The 21,311-nt window shown below is 35.7% G+C and overlaps 1 protein-coding gene across 1 annotated transcript in view; it reads right to left on the minus strand.

The window, feature by feature from the left end:
* LOC126008416 (ABC-type organic anion transporter ABCA8-like) overlaps positions 1-21,311 on the minus strand; it is a 45,272-nt gene that overhangs the window by 12,281 nt on the left and 11,680 nt on the right. The window contains 11 exon segments of the mRNA XM_049772804.1: positions 725-844; positions 3,297-3,410; positions 3,558-3,731; positions 4,367-4,474; positions 6,401-6,538; positions 9,015-9,148; positions 10,842-11,008; positions 12,388-12,586; positions 13,684-13,803; positions 15,499-15,638; positions 20,387-20,477. Coding sequence (XP_049628761.1) covers positions 725-844; positions 3,297-3,410; positions 3,558-3,731; positions 4,367-4,474; positions 6,401-6,538; positions 9,015-9,148; positions 10,842-11,008; positions 12,388-12,586; positions 13,684-13,803; positions 15,499-15,638; positions 20,387-20,477 — 1,505 coding nt within the window.

The following is a 21,311-nucleotide window of genomic DNA, read 5'->3' on the forward strand; positions in this document are numbered from 1 at the left end:
TTTGTACTTTCTAGAATGCTGAAATGTCAAGAGTCCTGGATATTTCATCCATAACCATCTAAATTTGAATATGCCAGGCAAAAATAGATTCTAGAAAGATATCACAGGTTACTTTATTTCCCCCAGATTGATAATCAAGTGTTCTATAACAGTTCTGTTGGAAGGACATCATTTTGTTTGTTTGTTTTTGTTTTTTGGGCCACACCCATTTGATGCTCAGGGGTTACTCCTGGATAAGCGCTCAGAAATTGCCCCTGGCGGGGCCGGGCGGTGGCGCTGGAGGTAAGGTGCCTGCCTTGCCTGCGCTAGCCTAGGACGGACCGCGGTTCGATCCCCCGGCGCCCCATATGGTCCCCCAAGAAGGCAGGAGCAACTTCTGAGCGCATAGCCAGGAGTAACCCCTGAGCGTCACAGGGTGTGGCCCAAAAACCAAAAAAAAAAAAAAAAAAAAGAAATTGCCCCTGGCTTGGGGGACCATATGGGACGCCGGGGGATCGAACCTCGGTCCTTCCTTGGCTTGCAAGGCAGACACCTTACCTCTAGTGCCACCTCGCCTGCCCCAGGACATCATTTTTTGTGGGAGAAATTTATCTAGCACCAATGAGTTAGCAATCTTCAGATGCCATACATACTAGAATTAGAGTAGATCTGAACCTGACATAAAGCTGACTTTCACAAATAGCCATGAACTCCAGGGCAGGGGACAGGCAGTAGCATTACTTACATAATAGGAAAGGAACACACAGCCAATCATGGTGACCAGTGGTACTAAAATTGTGAAGCTATATCCTATAGCAAGGTCACTGAGATCTGTCAGAATTCCAGCCACAGAGAGAAGGGTGATCTAAAAAAATACAAACAAAACAGTAACTTTCCAAATGGAGAAGACTTCTAGAACCCATTTCTGATTTCAACTATCACCTCAGAAATGAACCCTTCAATGTGAAGCATCATGGGAATATGATACGTAGAATATTTTTTATTTTATTAAATTCAGGAAGACTGGTATATATTGGTTATATAGTAAAATTCAACATGAAGTAAATCCCCAGTCAATCTTATAATGAGGAGCTTGGGACAATTATTTCGAGAGAATTAACAATAGGAATTTGTTGAGTTTGCTTTAATATCACAGTCTAATTGACTGTCAGGATATTTTTATTCATACCAATATTACAGTTAAAAAAGCTTTTGAAGAAAATAATGTTGTTTGTGGATCTATTATAACATAATAATCACAAGGAAAAATTGAAATTTTATAGGACTAAATCATCAGTGAAAGGAGACTTTTGCTAACTGCCCCAATGAAGAAATGAATCAAACTAGAGTGATTAAAGTAAAGATTAATATTATTAAAAATTTAGGTTTGAGAAAAGCTTTGTCAGAATATTTTGTTCAAATGATTGCAATGACTTCCCAAAAGTATTTGCTCTTTTAATTTCTCTTACTACAAACAATTTTTTTTTGAAAATTAAGTAGTTTTATTTAAGGACCAAGCAGAGGGAAAAAAAGACAAGTGCAAGGAAAAATGTGAAAGCCATAAAGTGAAAGGAAGAAATTATTATTCATCCTAAATTGTGATACAGTTGACCCAGCAAAAGGGTAACATCATTTTGATGACTCTTTCATAATGTATATTTCTTATTCTATTTCTTTTCTCTATTTTAAACTACCATGGTTTCCCACAGCCTATAGATAAAGCTGTCTCATTTGCTAACCAAGATCAGTATATACCCAAACATTTGTTTTCACCCTATATAGAACCAGAAGGAAATTTTCTTTTCTTATCCAGGTCACATTGCCATCACTTCCAAGGATGAACCTGGAACTCTTGCTACTTTCTTCACCCATTCTCTCTTATGTGCATTCATTCTTTTCTATCTGTTCAAGTATTACTCTTTTTTGAAGGGGGGGTGTTTGGGTTATGTCCAGCAGCGCTCAGGGGTTAGTCCTGGATCTATGCTTAGAAATCACTCCTGGCAGGCTCGGGGACCATATAGGATGCTGGAATTCAAAACCCCAGTCCTTCTGCATGCAAGGCAAATGCCTTGCCTCCATGCTATCTCTCCGGCCCCTAGTGTTACTTTTCTTACTGAATTAAATTTCTGCTTTCTTTTTCATGATTTCATTTTTTCCTTCTCTGATTTTCACAAATGATTTTATTACTCAGTACATTTAGTCATAGATTTTATCCAGACATTTCAGAATCAATAGATAACCTTCTTCTTATAAGTCTGTTTTAATAAGTATAGCTTACTAATCTGTGTGACCTGCAAGGGTTCTACAGGAATTGAAAACTGCCCATTTTCCTCCTTTCTCAGTTTTAGTTTGTGACACATTGATGAGTGTCCAAATGTTTGTTGAGTTACTTTGGGGCTTCTGGAAATGACAGAATATAGAATAGATACTTATAAATATCAAATATACATCTTAAATTTAGGGGGGTAATTTTGGTTAATGTTGCTTTATGAAACTAAATTTAAGTAGAGTTTGAGAATTAGCTGGAAATTTTATGTACTGGAAGAGAGTATGGGGGGAAGGTACTTTCCTACACACAATTGACCTGGGCTCATTTCTTGGCTCCCCTACGGTCTCTGGAATCTTCCAGGAGCATACTTACTTACAGAGTGCAGAGCCAGAAATAAGTCCCAAGCACCTCTGAATGTGATTCACTCCCCAAAAATATTTTAACTATTTTATTAAAAATTATTTGAAGTTGTGATCACTAAGGATTGTCTGGGAATGTTTTTTTATGGGAAAGCATAATATCTATGTATGAATGTAAGTGAATATTTACAGATTATTGTATGTGCATAGCTCTGGATTTAATACCTGGAAGAAAGAAACAGATAGAGGAAGCAGTAAAAAAAGAAGGAAAGAGAGGAGAGATGAGATAAAGAGAAAGAAAAACAAAAGGAAAGAGAGTGGGAAAGAGAGAAGGAAGGAGAAAAGAAAAGAGAAAAAGAAGGATAGAGAAGGAAAAAAGGAGAGAAAGAAAGGAAGAAAAATAAAGATGACAAAGAGTGAAAGAAAGAAAAAGAAAAGTAAAGAAAGAAAAGAACAAAAAAAAGAGTCCTATATTTTCTATAGTAAATAATTACATTTCTACAAAGTCTTTAGTTACTTTTGAAGAAAGATAGAAGTAGAAATAAAAAGAAAAAAAGACATATTTTGGAAGAATGTAGGCAAGTATTTATATTGCAATATAAAGTTATTGATCCACAAAAACATAATTTAAGGTTTATTTTTCTATTGTACATAATTTATGCAAAAAAAGTTTCACAAGAAATACTCACAATATAGAAACAAAATGACCAAAGGTCATTATTTTTCCTCCCCTTGCGAAAAATAAAGGCAATTCCATATGTGAGGAAGATCATAGATGCTGAGTAGCCAATGGCACATGGGATCTGAAACAAACAAGGATGTTACATTTAATAACAAAGGCAATCGAAAAAAATGCCTCAAATCAGCACAGTTTCATCATAATTTGATGAGTGATGACATCATAAAATTTACTCTGTGGTGATATTTGTTCTATGAATATGTTCACTTACTTGTATAACATGATTGACATATGTAAATATGTTGTCTTGCTGGTTTAAAGCGAGGTCCACTGCAAACATAATAAGGAACATGGAGCAATATATGGGAATGTCCACCAGTGCCTGCCCAAACCAGTAAGCAGAAGGAAAGAGCCCCGAGATCCTTAACTGGGAATGAATTTTGTTCTGATTAGGAGAAAGCAAAGATACATGGTATTTCAATTGCAGGTTTAAGAAATATAACTTACGAAATTTGTCAAATAAAAATATTCATTTATAAGTTCTGTGTCATGATTACAATGCTTATCTGGTCCAAGAGACATTAATAAATCAACTTTTTGAAGGTTTTTTTTCTTTATAGAAGTCATTTTTAAAGTTCTTAAGGGAACCTGGAGATGTTGGGGGTAAAACTTAGTGTCTTGTAGTATAATCTCACTCATTTGTAAGATATAAGAAAAATAAATTCAGAGATAATAGGGACAAAGATCAGGAGAAGCATTCTATTGTAGGAGGCTTGCCACAAAGAGAGGTGAGTGTAGTTAGGGTAGTGATTGTTGGAATGATAGTTGGAGCTGATCACTCTGGACAGGAACTGGGGCTAAAAGTGAATAAAGTGATATGTCTAGTACCCCCCCTTCATTAGCAGTAGTGTAAGTCACAGTGTCAAAAAAGAAGAAAGAGACAGAGAGAAATAAAATGCCTTCCTTATAGACAGATGGGGAGAGGGGATGGGAGGGGAAACTTGGGACACTGGTGGTGGTAAATGTACCTTCAGGTTCTAATTACACAAATGAATCCAAGTTTTTGTTATTTATGTTTACCTTGTAATCGTCAATGCTACTCATGGCAATATAAGGAGCGCAGCTGGATGCCAAAAGCAACCAGAACAATGTCTGTCCCAGGATTCGAAGCATAGAACCTTGATCAGCCTAGAAATGTGAAGGATACCGTGAGTTGAATACATGTCATTGAGTATAAATATTTAACATTTTATATAACTCAAAATATTCAAAGGAGTTGGTGTATAACAAAATGTAAGCACATAAATATGTTAATTAGATCCTGGATGAGGCTCAGCGGTAAAGAATTTGCCTTGCAGGCAAGATTTTGGTAAGTCCCTGGGCTCTATCCTGACACTGGCAAAAACAAACCTCCACAACCAGCTCAAACCAATTGAAGATCACTTGAGCTGGTTGACCTCAGACTCCTGATGGATAAAGTAGGATGTTGACAGAGATGAAGTCCAAGGTAATTTTCTCTATTACTGCATCTATTCTGCCTCAGAAAATAGAAAAATCCTAAAAGGTATCACAGTCTTATATAACCATGGCATATACTCTAAGATTAATTAGTAATTGATAGATACCAAGACTTTATTTCCTTGCTGATAGAAACTTTAATTTACTAAGCATACTCAGAAGTATATTGTAAATAAGTAACTGGTGATTTTGTTGGACCATATAAAAATAATGATGAATGTATGACCATTAACCATTATGTATTATCATAAAACCCAGGAGTCTATAGAGATTTACTGTACTCTGACATTCATTTATGTATATAACAAAAAATACTCCCCCCCATTCACTTTAATGTTATAGTTCTATCCTAGATACAGGACATTATGCAATATGAAAATTGCATAGTCCTATGTTTAAAATTATTCTCCAAGAGGGAGAAATATGTTTAGAAATAAACGAAAAAGAATCTCTGCTAGGTTTTCTCTTCCAAAATTTAAGGGACTGCATATATTCCAGTCGTCTGACCCTTGCCTTTTTTTTTTTTTTTTTGGCCATATTTGGCAGACAAGTTACTTCTCTCTACACTCATGACTCACTCCTAGTAAGCTCGAAGGACCATATGGGACACAGAAGATCAAACCCAGATCAGCCATGTGCAAGGCAAATGCCCTATCCACTGTGCTATCGCTTTGACCCCATGACTCCTGTATTTTTATTTTAATAAGAAATAGAGTTGAAGAGATTTTTCATGGAACTGTAGAGCATCTTTGCATGCAGGTACCCTAGATTTTATAGCCATCACTGCATGGTCCATTGAGCATCACTGGGAACAAGCCATGAGCATTAAACCAGGAAGCCAAACTATAACATAAGCATTTATATAGAAATACTTTAAATATATTATATATAATATATAATCCATATAAATAATTTCTAAATTATATAACATAAGTATATAAATATGAAATAGGTTTGTTTTATCTCATATATAATAAAGCTGGATTGATAAGGTAAGCTTAGGTTAGATGCTAGGTATTATTATTTTTTTTTTTTTGGTTTTTGAGCCACACCCAGTGATGCTCAGGGGCTACTCCTGGCTATGCACTCAGAAATCGCTCCTGGCTTGGGGGACTATATGGGATGCTGGGGATTAAATCTAGGTCAGTCCTGGGTCAGCCACATGCAAGGCAAACACCTTTCCTCTGTGCTATTGCTCTGGCCCCTAGGTATTAATTTTGATGAAGAACTAGAGTAATTTGAATGACTAGTCTAAAATGCTATACTGAACTTTATTTCCAGTAATTTTGTGGAGAAGGGTAGCATTTCTAAAAGTAAATAATAAAACTACATCATTATTTCTTTCCTTTAAACCCTTTTTTTAATCCTCAATCTGAATGATTTCACTTTCATTGTTACATATGATGATTATTGTCATTCTATTTTGAATTTAAAAAAACTGTGAAAAAATGTATTGATTTTCAAATTTCACAGAGGTGCACGAATAAAAATGATAATTTATTGTGCTAGTTTACTCAATAAAAGTAATATGTCAGCATTTAAAAGCAATCTGGGAAAGTCCTAATGAACAAGAGGCCATTAGATTTTTATACTTACCAAATAAAAAGTGCTTCTGTCTGTTTGGATATGTCCTGATGAATTTGCCATTTGAAGTAGTCCATTACTGACAATGTCCATAAGCACTGGGAAGCAGTTTAATCTTTTGGCATTGCATACTAATGAGAAGCTGTAATTCTAAAATATTAAAAGCAATATGACTAACTCCAAATGATAATATTTTTGAGAGAAATTAAGGTTCAATATTTTACTTAAAATCATGTGATTTAACTCAAAATCACATGAGTTTTTAAATTAAAAATAATTTACTAAAAATCAGATAAATGGTTGATATCTAGGATATACACAGTACTCTCAAAGGTTAACCCCACAAAATCTAAAAATTCCATCAAAAGGTGGGTAGAGAAAATGAACAGATACCTCTCTAGGAAAGACCAACAGATGGCCAACAGGCACTCATCATCACTTATCATTAGAGAAATCCAACCAAAGACAACAATGAGATAACACTTTACAACAGTGAGGGTGGCATATATCAGAAATATCAATAATTGTTGGTAGGGATGTGATGAGAAAGGAACTCTCATCTATGACTGGTGAAAATTCTTTCTGGTCCAACTCCTATGGAAAATAGTACGGAGGGTTCTCAGCAAAGTAAGAACAAATCTGCTGTATGACCCAGAAATCCCACTTTTGGATATCTCTGCTCAGGACAAAAAACAAACAAACAAACAAAAAACACTGATTGAGAAGGAGGTATGAGGGGCCGGAGAGATAGCACAGCGATGTTTGCCTTGCAAGCAGCAAATCCAGGACCTAAGGTGGTTGGTTCGAATCCCGGTGTCCCATATGGCTTTCTGTGCCTGCCAGGTGCTATTTCTGAGCAGACAGCTAGGAGTAACCTCTGAGCACTGCTGGGTGTGGCCCAAAAACCGAAAAGGAGGTATGAACACCTCTATTCATCACAGCCTCAGTGCATAGCTGAGTTGGAATCAACTTAGATGTCCAAAAACAGATGGATCATGAAGATGTGATACATATATTCAATGGAATACTACAAAACTGTAAGGAATGATGGAATAATTAAATTTTCTGCAACATGGATAGAACTGGAAAATACTATGTTAAATGAAGTAAGCCAGAAGGATAAATACAGAATGATAACATTTATACATGCTATTTAGAATAACTGCATTAAGAAATACAATGGTCTAAAGAGAGTTGTCCAGAACACTCTAGGCCCCACAGTATAGCAAGGAGAAAAAAAGAAATTAAGTGGAGAAACACAGAGACCACGAGGTGTCGGGTGCATTGGTAGTGTTAAGAAAGAACAGAACTAAATAACCAAGGCAGAGTGAACAATAATGAAATCATGAAACTTAAACTTTAACATTCAAAATTTAAAAATGGGCCTGTAATTATGGTAGGCTGTTTTGGCATGGGATGGTCTCTGGGAACATTGGTGGAAGGAAGTTAACAAGGGTGATGGTATTGGCCATGAAACATCATATATCTGAAACCCAACTTGAAGAACTTTGTAAATCACAATGGTTTAAATTAAAAAAAATTAAAAATCGTGTGCTTAAGATGCCACAGAAAATAACAAAAACAAAAATATAAGCACTGTTTATTTATAGCTTGTATCTGATTTTCGGGATACAAGGGATCCGACTTAAGATTTTAATCAAGGGGCCGGGCGGTGGCGCTAGAGGTAAGGTGCCTGCCTTGCCTGCGCTAGCCTAGGATGGACCGCGGTTCGATCCCCGGCATCCCATATGGTCCCCCAAGCCAGGAGTGACTTCTGAGTGCATAGCCAGGAGTAACCCCTGAGCGTCACCGGGTGTGGCCCAAAAAACCAAAAAAAAAAAAAAAAAAAAGATTTTAATCAACAGCCTAGATTCCACATAGGGAGAGTGGTAGAGGGCGGTGCTCAATTGAAGGGTGGTGGATGAGGTAGATTTGTGAGGTATTTTCAATACCACAAATGTAATCAAGATTATAGTCATGTTATAGAAACCAAAATAAAAAAGTACAGAAGTTGCAATTATAGAATTTCAGAGTGATCAAGATTCCCAAAAGAAACATGAATTGTTTGAACTAAACTACACTCATGACTGTGGGTATTACATGATACATCTATTTTGTGTATGTTTAAGGCACAGTTTATGTTGATGGACTATTTCATATAGGAAATATTAGTGTTATTATTTTGGAAGGGAACTTTCTCAGGGCTTTGTGCTCAGGGAATCACTCCTGGCAGTGTTTGGGGGGAAACTAGTTACTATGACAGGGATCTTAGGAAGTGCTTTATCCACTGCACTATTATCCATATATCAATTATTTATCACAGTGATGACATAATACAGTAATGAAATGAGTATTTGCTGCTTTTTTTCTTCCCCCAATTAAAGACCTTAGAATACCACTATTATTTTATCTTTAGACACCTCTGGAGAAAGTGATTAAGTTGAGAGTTGGTCTACAGAACAGAAGTTATCTGGGAGATTGGGAGGAGTCCTTGGGATATTGGTGAAGGGAAGTGTGAATTCTAGTGGTGACCATTGTATTGGAGCAATGCAGCTACTGTTATTAACAACACTGTAAATCATGGTACTTGAATACAAAGGAGAAAACTGAATTGAGAACAGTGTACCTTTTTATCACCAGATACTACGATGGCTCCATTATAAGATACGTCATCTAGGCCAGTTCGTGTTCCAAGTGCATCCACATCCAATGTTATGTTTTGTGGCTCCATGGAGTATATAAAGTCATTAATGTTGGCCCCTAGGTTAGAAATATTTGCTATCACAAAGTTAAGAAAATCCAGTTAAGCTGTGCTGTGAAATGATTGTATGTCTGTATTAAGTAAAATGGAAAGTAAGTAAAATGTAAATTGCTCCCTTTCTCATCCTATGCACAAAAATTAACTCAAAATGCATTCTCTGTCTTGGGGCTAGAGAGACAGCACAGTGAGTAGCGCATTTGCCTCGAACTCATATAACCTGGGTTTGATCCATGGTACCCTTACAGTCTCCTGAGCCTGCCAAGAGTAGTTCCTGAGTGCAGAGCCAGGAGTAAACCCTGAGAATCACCAGGTGTGGTTCTAAACCAAAATAAACAAGCAAAAAGTATTATTTATCCCAATGTAAGAACTGAAAGCTAAAATGTTTAAGAAGAAAAATATAGGAGTAACTCTTTGCAAGTAAGTGTTGGATTAGACAACACTTTTATGAAAGGTGCTTGGACTTAATAAAAACTTAAACATCATCAAAGGCACCAAAAGAAAACAAAAAGGTGATGGGTGAGAAAAAATACTTGCAAAAGATTTACATTTGATTCTTATAATTTAAAATAATTATGGCCTATAAGTTCTCAATAAATTAGGAATTCACTAAGTGATTTATTTGCTGCATCCATTCATCCAGAATAAATGGATGCTCCTATGGGAAAAATAAATTGGTTTCCTGGTTTCTGGTCACCATAGTCTCTTTGGCTATTTCATACACCGTCTTACTATGCACATACTTCTGTAAAACTATCTCACAAAATTGTTTTGTTGGTCCTTTCTGAATAAAGTAAGCCTAAGAAATATTTTCTTGATGAGGTACAGATCACAGCCTTCTTGTCCATGGAACACTAGACAGCATTTCAGTACTACATTACCCACACAAAGCAAACAAAGGAAAATACAGAATTGTAAAAAATGCAGCAGTAAATAAGATCACAAAAGGGTATTTGTTTCAATTTGGGGTTTTCCAACAAGACAGAATATCACCTAACTCTGCCTCCTCTCACTCTCTCACTAGAGACCCACAGTTTCTTTTCTCTGAACATGTCCATGCAGATCTGCTAAAAACATTTTGTAATACAGACTTTGGTTTTGCAAATTGTCACAGTGAACTCATTATTTTTCTTCTCAAATACTTTCACATTTTCTGCTCTGTTTTAGATCTATATTCCTCATACCCAAGTTTCAGGAATTGTATTTTGGGGTGGGGGACCACACCCTGCAGTGCTCAGGGGTTACTCCTGGCATGGCACTCAGGAATGCTAGTGGTGAATGGAAGATCATAGGGGATATCAGGTTCAAACATGGATTAGCCCTGTGTAAGGCAAATACCTGATTGTGGTATTGCTCCAGCCCCATAAATTTTATTTTTTATTTTTTTAAATTTGGGGGGTTATCCCCTCTGATGCTTGAGACTTACTCCTGGCTCTGTGCTTAGTGATCATTCCTGGAGGGATTCAAAGGACCCTATGGGTTGCCTGGGATAGAACCTGGAACAACTAAGTGAAAAGCAAATAAGTTTCTTCTTACCTGCTGTGATATTTCTCTGGCTTTCATAAATTGTTTTTAAAGCACAAGCATGAGGAGCCAAAAAGCTCTTTTTATGATTAATATTTATATTTTCTTAGTAACGATGCTCTGCATAATGAATGTGCTTGGAAATAGAGTACTCACCATATTCTACATTACCTGTTTTATTGATGATCAGTAATGGCGTGAGAGGATCACGTGGTTTCTGTCCAGGTGCCAGGAAGTAGAGATGAGGTGAAAGTTCCCAAGTATAACTCGTTTGATAAATTTTCGTCAGAATATATTCCAAAAGAAGGGGGAAAAAGGCAATTGCCAGAATCATCAGCCTATACGGAAGAAAATTCCCAACATCAACACAGCCATTTCCTTCCTGAGTGGGTCAACAATATTCAGAGATGAAAAGAAGTTGTGGAAACTAAACATGCAGCTCTAGGAGTTTTTCTTGCTTTTCTTACTTTTTATTAGAGATGAAATAAATAGAATTAACTCATTATTTATTTCTCTGGTTACTCTCTGCTCTTGGTAATTCCAGTTTAATAGGATATGTGCCCTTTCACTATGTTCATATTTTTCCTCTCTTTTACATTCCAATATACTAACCTCTACTCCTGTTTTTCTACTGATAATTTTTCAATACTTTACACCACATTTCTTCACGTCTCCTTCAGTAATCCATACTTCTTAATAACAGCATTATTTATTTAGATTTAGGTGTAAGTTTTCTATTATGATTTTTCTTTATTCTTGATTTAATGTCAAACATTGTTTCACTACAACTTTCCTCAATACCTCTTTCTGATCCCAGATTTTAATTTTACAATAGTATGCCTTGTCTGAGCTCCTGATAAATGAAAATAATCTCTTTGGGATCTTTAATGTAATATTACCAAATTAATAGTAATGTTTGTTCTTATAGCATGCTAAGTTTTCAGTCAAATCTAAATGAAGCCTCACTGATTATTTAATGAACATGTATTGAGTTTATATTATGAGTCAAAGCCTCATATATTTTGAAATTTCATTTAAGTAAGACAAGGAACTTGTTGGGAAATGAAGTAATATGGACAAAACAGTGCTTGTAAGAAGCAATATAGTTTTAGGAGTTGTGACAGTGTCTATCACTTACACAGTGGCATGGAAAGTGAATGACTATTGCTAAAGAGGATTAAAGGGAAGTCATGACAATTAAGAGTAAGAACTATATAATGATAGTATCCTGACATTCAGGGAAGAGTCCATTTAGTATCTAAAATAGGGCAATATAACTGCAATGAAATTATCCTATTCAAATTATTTATTCATTATTTATAATAATTATGTATAATAATTGTTATCATAATAAGTAATTATTTATTATTAATTATTATTTAGAAACCAAGGCTATTTAGAAAATAGCCTTGGATTCTGAAAGCTGAGTTGTACATCCCATTGTTTCTGTCATCTTCCATAGTTCAAAATTTGAGAAGGAATATTCCATGAAAGCTTATATTACTTTGATTTTGTTTTGGGATATTATAAAGTTAGCCAGATATTCTGCTAACAAGGAGGACCATTATGTAGGCTATGTTGTACATACTTTCATTCAAAATAGTCAAAATATCATTTTGAATTAATTAAAAGTACATAAAGACATTTTTTTCTTTTTACACTTAGGATTTATCTTTAATATGTTTATTGAAAAATTGTCTGATGATTAGATACTCACAGTGACACAAGGGCTTTACTATCATGCTTTAACTTTTGGAAGCGAACCCTGGCAATTGCACAGACTTGCTGCCGCCAGAGAGCCATGCCACTTTTTGTCTGTCGAACATCATTCAGGGAAGAGAAAACGTGTTCCATTTCTATAAGCCTTTCTGTGTCAATAGCTTGTTCTGATTGGACTTCTCCCAAAACGGCCATCTCTGTAAAGCACAAAGGAAGAAATTTCTAATATCCCACTTCTAATGTAACTAATGGAACTATTATAAGAACTTGTTTTATGAAGGATATTATGATTAGAGTCTTTAAGACCACAGGCATATTTGTGCTAATTGATTCAAAAAAGGTGAAAGATAAACATAAAGTAATTTTACAGATATATGAAAATAATATACAAGATAATCTATTCCCAGAAATAATGGGTTATGAGTAATACAGTGTCTGTGAGACAAAAGGTAAATTATAAATAATAAGGGATAATAATGTGTAAATATAATAGGACAAAATTTTTTGTCTTTCATATGTATATTTGTAAGAAATCCTAAAAATGCTCAACAAATTTTATTGGATGGAAGAATCAGTGAATATGACAAGAGAATATTGACATTATTTGTCTAAAGAATAGAGAAAGAAAACAAAATTGTGAGTCACTATCAAGAATACTAGCATTCATTGACAAACAGAATAGTGGAATTTCCAGGGGAGAACAGAGAAAAAAGTTCAGAGAGCATAATGCAATAAGTAATGGGATAAAAAGAGCTCAAATTCTGATTAAAAAGAAACCCACACAATTCTACTATGATATATAAGAGGAAATTAACATCTAACTGCATTATATTCTTTGGCTGTCAAAATCATCTAAAGATCAAAAGAATATCTTGAGAGAAGAGAGAGAAACACAACTTTATTAAAATTAAAATCCTCATTAAAATCTAAAACTGACTTCATGAGACCAAGAGACAGAAGAGTGACATTTTTTTAAAAGGTCTTGAAGAGATTTGGAATGAGAGCTTTTGTTTTGTTTTGCTGTCTTTCTGAAGCTATTCTTGGAAAATCGGATGGAATGAAGACAATGAATCTTGTATAAAAGATGAGCCATCTTGAATAACAAGGCACAACAGTCAGAAGAGATTACAAATATGACAAGGGATGATGCTTTAGGTGTGTTTGTTTAAAAGCAATGTCAATCAAGGGACACCACATTTTTGAGTCACATCTTTTGAACAGTGTCTTCCTATAATATATACTTCACTAGATGTTGGGTTTATATTTACATAATAATTTCATGCATTTTATTTACCTGATTCTTCAATAGCTGATTTTCCTTCCATTTTCAGGAATACCTCATTCAAGGTTGTCATGGAAACACCATAGTTCTCAATTCCTAGGTCAGGACTTCTATCAAGATCCTCGTAAAGTTCTAGGGAACACACACACACACATACACAGTTATGAATTACCCCAACAAAAATCACAAATGAACTGAAGACCACTTAAATATAAAAATATTAAATTATACATGTGATATTCCAGATCTTTATAATGAATGTACTAACAATTATAAGAGTAAATTTTAATTGTCAAAGTCTATCTGCATCATCATATTCATCAATTTCATCATCATCATCATCATCATCATCATCATCACTTGGTAAAGGGCCCACACTCAAAAGTGTTCTTGTGTTGCACCCAGTTCAGTGCTTGGAGTTAAGTCCAGGCATCCTGTAGGTACAACATTTGCATAGGCCATTGAGATATCTCTCTGATCCTATTGTCTATTTTCTATTATATGTTATAATCCCAAACTTCACTTTTATAGGGACCATACAGATGACACCAAGGCTATACCTGAAGATATTTGGCAGTTGGAGTCGTAAGATGTTAGTGACTGAACTTCAGGTCTTGTACAGGATAGGCATATGCTATACCATTAAGTTATTTCCCCAACCCTCTAAACTTCTTTTCAGCAGTTTCATCTGTATTTATATCACAGCCTGCTTTTTGAGGTCTGAAGAATTAGTTGAGGAAGTAAATCAATTGCCTTGAATGCACCTGAGCCCGGATTAAATTCCAAAGCTCCAAATATGGTCACCAAACCCCAATATTAATCATGTTTTAATATCATAATCATATCGTTTTATTTTTATATAACAGTCTTTCTATTTTAATTAATAATACAGTGTAAGGCTTTTTTTTCAACTTTAAGTACTATTAATTGAAATAGTTTCCAGAAAACAGAAACAAATGAAACACATTTGTGCTTTTTTTAATCAACAAGAGGAAACCTTATTTACTTTTGTTTGAGGGCCACACCCACAATCAGTGACCACTACCAGCTCTGTACTCATGGGGGAGCTCAGGGGAACTTTGTCTAATACATAGCCATAAAAACAGCTTAATGGGGGGGGGGGGGAAGCAAAGCTACTTCACACAAATTAACAAAATAAAACTCCACAATGGACTCCAATGACAGGAATTCTCTGGTTTGCTAGTTTACGTGTTGAAGAACCCAAAATAGCTGTCACAGAGCAACCTTTCATGTATTGACTTGAAAAACCCAAAAGTATGTCAAGGGAAGGAATGATAACACTATAAAGTTGTTTATCCTGATGTTTAAGGCCTAAATTTTCAAGCATTTGTTGTTCATGATGGTTATAAGCACAGGGGAATGAAGGATTCAAGAGTTCCCTAAAGTGTCCATACATTACTGTGCAATTATTATAATACTATATATATATATACATACATATACATATACATATATCTTTGTTAGTATCTTTGGGGTTTTTTGTATTTTTGTGGGGGGGCACATCTGGTGATGCTCAGGGGTTACTCCTGGTTATTCGCTCAGAAATTGCTCCTGGCTTGGGGGACTGTATGGGATGCCGGGGAATTGAACTGCTGTCTGTCCTAGGCTAGCACAGGCGAGGCAGGCAGACACCTTACCACTTGCGCCATCGCTCTGGCCCCAATATCTTTGTTTTCATTTAAGATTATAGTATTTTTTAAGATTCCTGAACATATTATAAACCTTTCTTAATGAATGCCACCTGTAATAAAAATATTACTATGACTAGTACTCAAATATAGATTACAGGGCATGCAAATACATTACCTGGAAATCTATTTGTTTTTTCTAAAGGCAATGTATAGACAAGTTTTCCTTCCCTTTCTGATGATAGTTTGGCATCAGGAATGTGTTGTTTAATAAGTGATGTTATTTTTGCTGGAGAACACATTTCACTCAGCTGCAAACTGATATTAAACAAAAAGATAAACATATTAAAAAGAGTCTCCAATAACATGGAAACAATGGCTTGCTATTATAAGATAAATAAAAATCAGTTAAAATCAATTATAAGATATAGGTCACCAAAAAAAAAAATGATACAGGTCATCCATGGGCCTGAGCAGTAGCACAAGTCAGTATCAAGCTGCCCCATAAACCTCTTCAGAGGTGTGGGCCACAGAGTACAGTGGGTTGGGTTATTGCCTTGCATGTAGTAGATAGACCCAACCTCAATCCCTGGCACCTCTTATGATCCTTCCAACCTTGTCAGGAGTGATCCCTGAGAACAGAGCCCTGCCAGTTATTTCCCTGATCCCAACAAAACTAAAACATCTTATATAATTTTTTTTTGTCTTCCTAAAGCTAAATAAAAATTCTTCTCTAGTGCACTTAGTACTTTCTACTAAACCACATGTTGTGTCACAAAACATACCTTCACATCAAAAATACAAGCACACATCACAATGAACATAAGAACAAAAACAGCCAGTGTTGGCAGGTATCTAGGAAAAATGGAACCCTCATTCACTGCTTTTGGGAATGTTGACTAGTCCAGCCTTTCTGTATAACAATATGAACATTCCTCAAATAATAGGAATTGGGCTTCCATTCCCATGAGCAATTCTACTCCTGGGAATATACCCGAAGAGTCCCAAAACACAATGCAAAGAGAAAAAAAAGGCATCAGTACTCTTTTGTTCATGTTTACTACAGCATTATTTATAATAGTCAAAATATGGAAAGCAACCCAAGTGGCTAGGAACAGATGAATGGATAAAGAAGCTTTGTTATATCTCCACAATAGAATGCTACATAGTTGTTAAAAAAAATGAAGTCATGAAATTTTCTGAAACATAGATGGACATGAAGAGTATCATGCTAAGTGGGTTGAGTCAGAGGGTGAGACACAGACATTGAGTGATAGCGTTCATTTGCAAAAATATAAAGAAATAGTATAGGAGAATAATACCCAAAGATAATAGAAATGAAGGCCAGGAAAACTGATCCTTAGTAGAAAACACTACAATGGGCTCAGGAAATTAGGTCAGAGAAAGGTCCATTATGATAATGATAGTGGGAAGTAATTTCTCTGGACAAAAACTGGATGCTAAAAGGAGGTCAAGTGATACACATGAAACACCCTCAATACAATATTGCGGGCCGGAGAGATAGCATGGAGGTAAGGCGTTTGCCTTTCATGCAGAAGGTCATCGGTTCGAATCCCGCCGTCCCATATGGTCCCCCGTGCCTGCCAGGAGCAATTTCTGAGCATGGAGCCAGGAGTAACCCCTGAGCACAGCCGAGTGTGACCCCCCCCCAAAAAAAATACAATATTGCAGTGCCTAAAAGGAACAAAAGACAAAAGAAATGGGTCTGCTATGGAGGCAGGCAGGGGATTGGGAGGGCAACTGGGGCAATGGTTAGGGGAAAAGGACACCAGTTAAGAAATTGGTTCTCAAGCATTGTATGACTGAAACTCAATCATGAACGACCTTTTAGCTTTGTATCTCACAGTGATGCAATAAATAAAGTTTAAAAAATTTCTTTATATCAGATAATAGAATTGTGGTTGAGGAAAGTACAAAGAAAATGAGTTAATAAGATTCACTGGAGATTTACTGATTAGATGTTGTTTAGGAAAATACTCAAATATTGTTTAGGAAAATGTCTAGAGAAAGTTCATATTAGTCAGATGTTTAAGGGAATAACTAATACAGAGCAGAAATATAACAAAGACTAGATCTCCTAAAGTTGAATAATTGAATATTTTTCAAAGAGAGTATAAGTTGATAAGATAAGAATAAAGAATTTGGGCCCGTAGAGATAGCACAGCGGTGTTTGCCTTGCAAGCAGCTGATCCAGGACCAAAGGTGGTTGGTTCGAATCCCGGTGTCCCATATGGTCCCCTGTGCCTGCCAGGAGCTATTTCTGAGCAGACAGCCAGAAGTAACCCCTGAGCACTGCTGGGTGTGACCCAAAAACTAAAAAAAAAAGAATAAAGAATTTTTCATTTGTCTGGTTTTTTTTTTTTTTTTTTTTTTTTTTTGGGCCATATGTAGTGGTACTCAAGACTCATTCCTGATTTTGGGGAGAGACCATACACAGTACTGGGGATAGAACCAGTACAGGCTGCATATAAGGCAAGTGCCATAATCCCTGTACTGTCTCTCTGGTCCCAAGAACAAGAAACTTTTGATAGGCTAAGATAAAAGAAAATTAAAGCAGATTTAGTTGCAATATTTAGTCATTCAATGCATTTATTTTAAAAGTTCTTAGTTTATAATAAAAATTATTCTATGATGTGTATATTGGTCAATAAAAACAATTTTTGCCATAATGGAAAAATGGAACAAGTAAATAAATAGATAAGTCCTAACATTAATATTTATTGTAAGAACTGAATAGTAATGACTTTATTCATTAATAAGCCCTTAAATAATGGTAGCCATTATATCTGCTCAGATGCCAAGAACAAAATAATTCCTGTTAGTCTTAAAGTACTTCTGAACATACTAGAATATCTGCTTTTATTTTTCTTCTATATTCAGTGAGAACCACTGAGAGAATGCGGCAAAACATATTATATCATAGTTGTTCTCAGAGATAATTATGTCCATGGAAAGAAAAAAATATAGAATTTTGTCTTGGCCAATTACAAGATCTGGGATTTAGTGACCATGACTCTCCTTGGAGGGGGAAGGAACTTTATCTCAGACCAGGACGAGTAACTTCTCTTTTTTGCATGTCTTGTGCACTCATTTCATAAATAAAACTATTTTACTTTTTTTAAAAAAGGCCAGGAATGCTCCACTTTTTATAATAACTAGATAGTAAAAAAAAATATTGGGGCTGGAGAGAGCACAGCAGTAGGGCAATTTTTTTGCATGCAGCTGATCTAGGACAGATGGTGGTTCAAAGCCTGGCATCCCATATGGTCCCCTGTGCCTGTCAGGAGAAATTTCTTGAGCACAGAGCCACGAGTAACCCAAAAACAAAAATTATATATATGGAATATTCCACATATAGAATATATTGGAGGGCCCGGAGAGATAGCACAGAGGTGTTTGCCTTGCAAGCAGCCGATCCAGGACCAAAGGTGGTTGGTTCGAATCCTGGTGTCCCATATGGTCCCCCGTGCCTGCCAGGAGCTATTTCTGAGCAGACAGCCAGGAGTAACCCCTGAGCACCGCCGGGTGTGACCCAAAAACCAAAAACCAAAAAAAAAAAAAAAATTGGAATATATATAGAATATATTAGTTTGTTTTACTAATTTAATATGTTGTTTTAATTAATATTACATAAATTTTAATATTGTATTAATTTAATATAATTCATGATTATAAATATAAGTTTTATAATACTTATTAATAAATAGTATTATATATATTAAATTATGAAAATATTGTTAGTAATATATTTATAATAATTTAATATATTTTAGTTTTTTCCAATGTATATGTAATATATATATATTGGAATATGTATGTAATACATATGTATTTGGGTGTTTTTTAAGCCAGTAGATTCATGTCGCTACTATTGGACGTGTAGCTACTATAGACCGGAAATAGCCAAGTCAACATCTAATGAAAATAGCAGGTTCTATTCATACTTATAGAAACAGTAAGTGGGTTGAATTTTGGCTTCGAGACTTTAGCTCATTGAATTTAAAACAAGGAAGCCAATTTTCCAATTTACTCTCTAGCGGGTGATGAGCAGACTGGTGAATTGGGCTGGGAACATGAGTTTTTATTTGTGAGAACACTTGACGTCACCATGTTCTATATGAGTTATGGTTGTGTGGGTATTAAGGTACATAGTTTTGATTCTGATAGGAAAAATGGAGCCATCAAATTCCTTTTGAATATGGGACTTTAAAATTCAAAATATCTAGGTTCACATCATCACTCTATGACTTTTTAACATATAGGGACTCTATGTTATCTGTAGAGTGATTATGACTACAGTTCTTCCCTCCTAAAAATAAAATGGAAATTAAAAACTAATGTTAAGTCTCTTATTCCTGGACAATACAATACAAGACAACCAGAATCTGCTATGGCTCAAAATAATAGGAAAATAAATTGAAAATGGAAATATGAAAGAAAGAATGGATAAAAGGAATAGAAGAATGAAATCTACTTGGTAAATTGTGCTAACACCTTTAGTGAGATAACAAAGATGTGAAATCTGTTGCACCTGTCGATTATATAAAGACCTACCTTTCTTTTTTTTTTTTTTTTTGGTTTTTGGGCCACACCCATTTGACGCTCAGGGGTTACTCCTGGCTATGCGCTCAGAAGTCGCTCCTGGCTTGGGGGACCATATGGGACACCGGGGGATCGAACCGCGGTCCGTCCTAGGCTAGTGCTGGCAAGGCAGACACCTTACCTTTAGCGCCACCGCCCGGCTCCAAGACCTACCTTTCTTAATGTATTCTAAATATAAATTTTCTATCACCTTATACCCTTTCTTGCTGTCTTATGTTTTTCAAACTCAAAAATCACTCCAAAAACATCCTTCATATATATCTACTTCACTTACATATCTGTGTGTACATAGATTCAGAGTGTGAATGTATGACAAGCATGTAAGCATGAAAGAATAGAGTGACGAAATATTTTCTGAAGTAGTGATGAAACTTCAAGCCTCATGCTTTACTCAAACCCTTCCTCAATCTTTCCATAATTCTATAATCTTGAAGTGGCTGTACCTTAAGTGATATCCAATGCCCCATTTCTTCTTTAGAAACAGAGAAGAGCCTGCACACTTGAGCTTTCCTTTAGAGAGAAACACTTTTCTGTCTGAAACAGAAGCAGCAAATGAATTAGCAAATTGTTCATTGTTTCCCCAAGGAAAGATATTGTCTGCATAATTCAAGTTTCAGGAGTTTCTCTTTTTATAAGCATACTTTCTGAGTTTATAAATATTCTTTAAAGAAAATACATGTCATTTATCTTAATTTTTTTTTTTTTTGGTCTTGGATATACACCTCACTATCAAAACATACACATAAAGGGCCAGAGAAATTGCACAGCTGTAAGGTGTTTGCCTTGGGTGGGGCCTACACTGGGTGGACCAGGGTTTGATTCCTAGCATCCCATATGGTCCCCCGAGCCTGCCAGGAGCGATTTCTGAGCGCAGAGCCAGGAGTAACCCCTGAGCACTGCCTGGTATGGCCCCAAACCAAAAAACCAAAAACAAAAAAAAAACAAAAACAAAAACAAAAACAAAAAAACATATGCATATACATCTGTGGTCTTCAGGGTATATTTCTGATGCTGTGCTCGGGTGTCACTCTTTTTGTTTATTTTTTATTAAGCATATATTGTTTACAGTACTTAATAATAGTATCCCAGGGTCAGATTGATGCTACAGTGGGTAGGATGCTTGCCTTGCATGCAACCAACCCAAGTTTGATAGCTGGCAACTCGTATGATCTTCCAAGCACTTACATGAGTGATTCATGAGAGCAGAGCCTGGAGTAACCCCTGAGCATTGCCGGGTGTGGTCACAACACAAACAGATAAAAAGAATGATTTCTTATGCACATAATTTCAACACCGTATCCATAATCAGTGTCGGAGGTCACTCCTGAATGATGCTCAGAGAGCCATAATGCAGAGCCAAGTATCAAA

The sequence above is a fragment of the Suncus etruscus genome, chromosome 1 (assembly GCF_024139225.1).
Source record: "Suncus etruscus isolate mSunEtr1 chromosome 1, mSunEtr1.pri.cur, whole genome shotgun sequence".
NCBI classification, from domain to species: Eukaryota; Metazoa; Chordata; class Mammalia; order Eulipotyphla; family Soricidae; genus Suncus; species Suncus etruscus.